The sequence below is a fragment of the Cyprinodon variegatus genome, unplaced genomic scaffold (genome assembly GCF_000732505.1).
Source record: "Cyprinodon variegatus isolate N-32 unplaced genomic scaffold, C_variegatus-1.0 Scaffold140, whole genome shotgun sequence".
In the NCBI taxonomy this organism is placed as follows: Eukaryota; Metazoa; Chordata; class Actinopteri; order Cyprinodontiformes; family Cyprinodontidae; genus Cyprinodon; species Cyprinodon variegatus.
The window spans coordinates 835945-839021 of record NW_015150593.1 but is presented as its reverse complement, the minus strand read 5'-3'; the positions used below and the strand labels follow the sequence as shown (position 1 = coordinate 839021).

General features: G+C 38.9%; 1 protein-coding gene across 2 annotated transcripts in view; it reads left to right on the top strand.

The window, feature by feature from the left end:
- Nucleotides 1–263: 263 nt before the first annotated feature.
- Nucleotides 264–3077, top strand: part of LOC107086002 (potassium voltage-gated channel subfamily D member 2-like) — a 13770-nt gene continuing 10956 nt past the window's right edge. The window contains exons 1-2 of one of the 2 annotated variants that reach the window (XM_015376717.1): nucleotides 264–421; nucleotides 926–1024. In XM_015376717.1, the coding sequence (XP_015232203.1) occupies nucleotides 269–421; nucleotides 926–1024 (252 nt within the window). In that variant the 5' untranslated portion in view covers nucleotides 264–268. The remainder of the gene's footprint in view (nucleotides 422–925; nucleotides 1025–3077) is intronic. The other variant, XM_015376718.1, reaches the window with a different exon arrangement.

The following is a 3077-nucleotide window of genomic DNA, read 5'->3' as shown; positions in this document are numbered from 1 at the left end:
ATCAACATTTACTATCACAATCATCCTTTTTTTCTCCTCTTTTGCAGTTATTCATTACTGATTTTGGTCTATCATATAAAACCCCAATACAATACATCAAAGTTTTCATTTGTAAAGTAATATTCATTAAAAAAAAAGTATTTTTGTAAGAAAATATGTGGTTTTGAAAAGATAATATAAGGAGGTTGATAATATTATCTCCATTTTGTTTTTCTGTTGAGTCTCTTTTCAGAGATATGCGCTTGTTCTGTCTTGCAGGTACGGTGACATGGTGCCAAAGACGATTGTGGGGAAGGTGTTTGGGTCCATATGCTCTCTAAGTGGGGTGCTGGTCATCGCCTTGCCTGTCCCTGTCATAGTGTCAAACTTCAGCCGTATTTACCACCAAAGCCAGCGGGCAGAGAAACGACGAGCCCAGAGGGTACTGACCCAACCCAACCCCCCACCCATTCTCCTTCCTCTTCCTTCTTTTTATAGTATTTGTTTTGCTTTTCTCTGCCCTTTTTGCGCTGTCCCTGTCTCATCCGCCTGCAACAGAATGACAGGGCAAACACTATCTTCCAGAATATTAATCTTTTATTGTGCTTGTGTGGATGTGCACATCGGGATGGACTGAACTTGCTTAAGTGTATTTCAGTGGGAGTCAAAAATAACAGAGGGGAATGAAAAAGACTGAACAAATCATCTAGATCCAGATTATCGAGTCAGCAGCTTTTTAAAAGAAAAGCATTCTTTATATTTATATCTTTTTGTTGTTTTTTCCCCCACCAAAAGTGTTTGCCAAGGCAGAGTTTTTGCTAACAGTAGATTTGGGCAGAAGTTCTTCCTGCCGGATGCTGTTGCTGTCAGGCAGAGACAGGGCCAATTAGTGTGACAGACAGACAAACCGTCAGGGGCTAAAACAGAGGTCTGTTTGTTCAAACAGAAAACTCGCCTCGCTAGAATCCGTGCTGCCAAGCTTCGGGGCACTAACGCCTATATGCGCTACAAACAAAATGGGCTCCTGATCGACGCACTGGAGGAGGTAACGGCGCCAAGCAGCAGCATGACCGACCGCCCTGGGTCCTCGCTGACGCTTGCATGCCGCTTGTGCTCGAGGATGGACTTGGGTTGGGGGGGGCGGGGCATGCCACCAAGAACAAATGCAATTTGGAGGTTGGGGGCGGTGGGGGGGGCTTCTCATACAGTAATTTAAGGGCCGATGTCATTCCAGTGCTTTAGTGTGATCGTCCTCTCTCTTGCATCACACCTTTCAGTTCCAGCATTGATATGCTTCGTGAAAGCTATCTTTTTGTCCCATACAGCAAGAGGGCTTCAGGAGGGGGGGCGGGTATAATTTGGGGAGTGGGTTCTTTCCTTTTGTTAGAACGCAGCCATTACAGTCACACTGACTCATGAACAAGCTCTGCATGTTTGTCCACCAGGGTTTGGAGGGGAAGGAGGGAGACCAAAAGGGGGAAAACGGAGAGTGTGTCAGGCCACGGAACCTGTGTGCTCAGCCTGCATCTCCTCTAAACTCTGTGTTTGATCTGTATGTGTGACTTCTTGAGCATCCAGGTTGTAGTGCAGACTAATGCAATGCCTTCCATTCCAGAGCCGTGCAGAACTCCATCAGCTTCCTTTTTTTTTATATAAATATATATATATTTGTGTTGTGTTGTTATAGTGTAAACTTTTTGCTTCATTTGGTGCAATCTGTTTGATCTGTGTCAAGGTGTGCCACTGCTGTTGCTCTTAAAAAGGTTCATCTTGAATTTGCCTAATATTGTCTGTTGTACCAAAAAAAGAAAATATACATGTTGGTTTGAGATGCAAGAAATAAGCCAGTTTTTTGGGGGTGTTTTATAGGCCTGTAAGCTGTTAATAACAACTTTAGCTAATTGCTTCTGTTAAGAATACAGTTAAGCTAAACATCTTAAAAACCAATGACAGTTTGAATTAAAAATCACTGTATTTGGTAGAAATTAGTAAAATGAATCAATATCAGCATTGCAAAGCAAATTATCTTCTTTTTTTTTTATCTGTACCCCTCTTCAAAGCTGCTCCACTCCAAAAAATTTCCAGTCAGAAAAATTGTTTTTTTAAATTAAAAGGTCAATAATTTGACATTTAACTGAATGATTAACAGCCTAGAGTAATTTATTTAACCTAACTGTTTGTAATTAGCAAATATTGATTGGCCATATTATGAGCAAAGGCAATAATACACTTTGTTGGTTAGAGAAGTTACAATATAAAAGATGATTTTAATTTTTCCAAAACAAAGACAACATCATAACAGCAGCAACATTTTAAATTGTCGGTAGCATCTTATTATAATAATAAGATTATATAAGCCTGATTAGCAAAGGCTAATCATGGGTGTTAACTGGTGAGAGATTATTATAATATAAAAACCTTGAGGGAAAAATTACATGATTCTTTTATCACTTATTACTATCACAGTGAAAGGTATCTTATTTTAAAACATTAACTTAGTAATGTTAAGTGCAGTTAATTTTGTTTCTTTTCCATGTTTTTTATGATTGGAAATTTGTCTTTGTTGAAGACAAAGAAGATGCAATAGCTGTCTTGAGGCCAGCTGAACATCAGTGCACAGGCAGCTATGAAAAAATCTCAGTTTATTTAGGTAATTTTTCTTGCCATTCAATTAAATGGATTCAAAACACAAGAGCAATTTGACAAACATTTGCAGTCGTTGATAATTGGCCCATAACTGACAACCGTTATCAGAACGTCACAATTACTAAGGGCAAGAAAGCAAAGTCATTTCTTACTTGCTGAAGTCAAGCTCTCATTAGTAGCAGCTTGAATGAACAGTTGACATATGCCTCACAAAAAAAAAATAATAATTTCCTTTTTTTCTTCCTTTTTGGGCAGAGGAAACATAAAATCCCTGTAACATTGCCTCTGACCTAGTTCAAAATACCTTACTGATACTTGAATAGATTCCTTTGTGTAATCTATACCAATTACTACAAGAAAACTATAGTATCACAGAAGGAAAAGATGACATTTTTTTTAGGGATGCACGATATAATCGGCCTGTATCGGCCTTAAAACTGAATATCGGACAT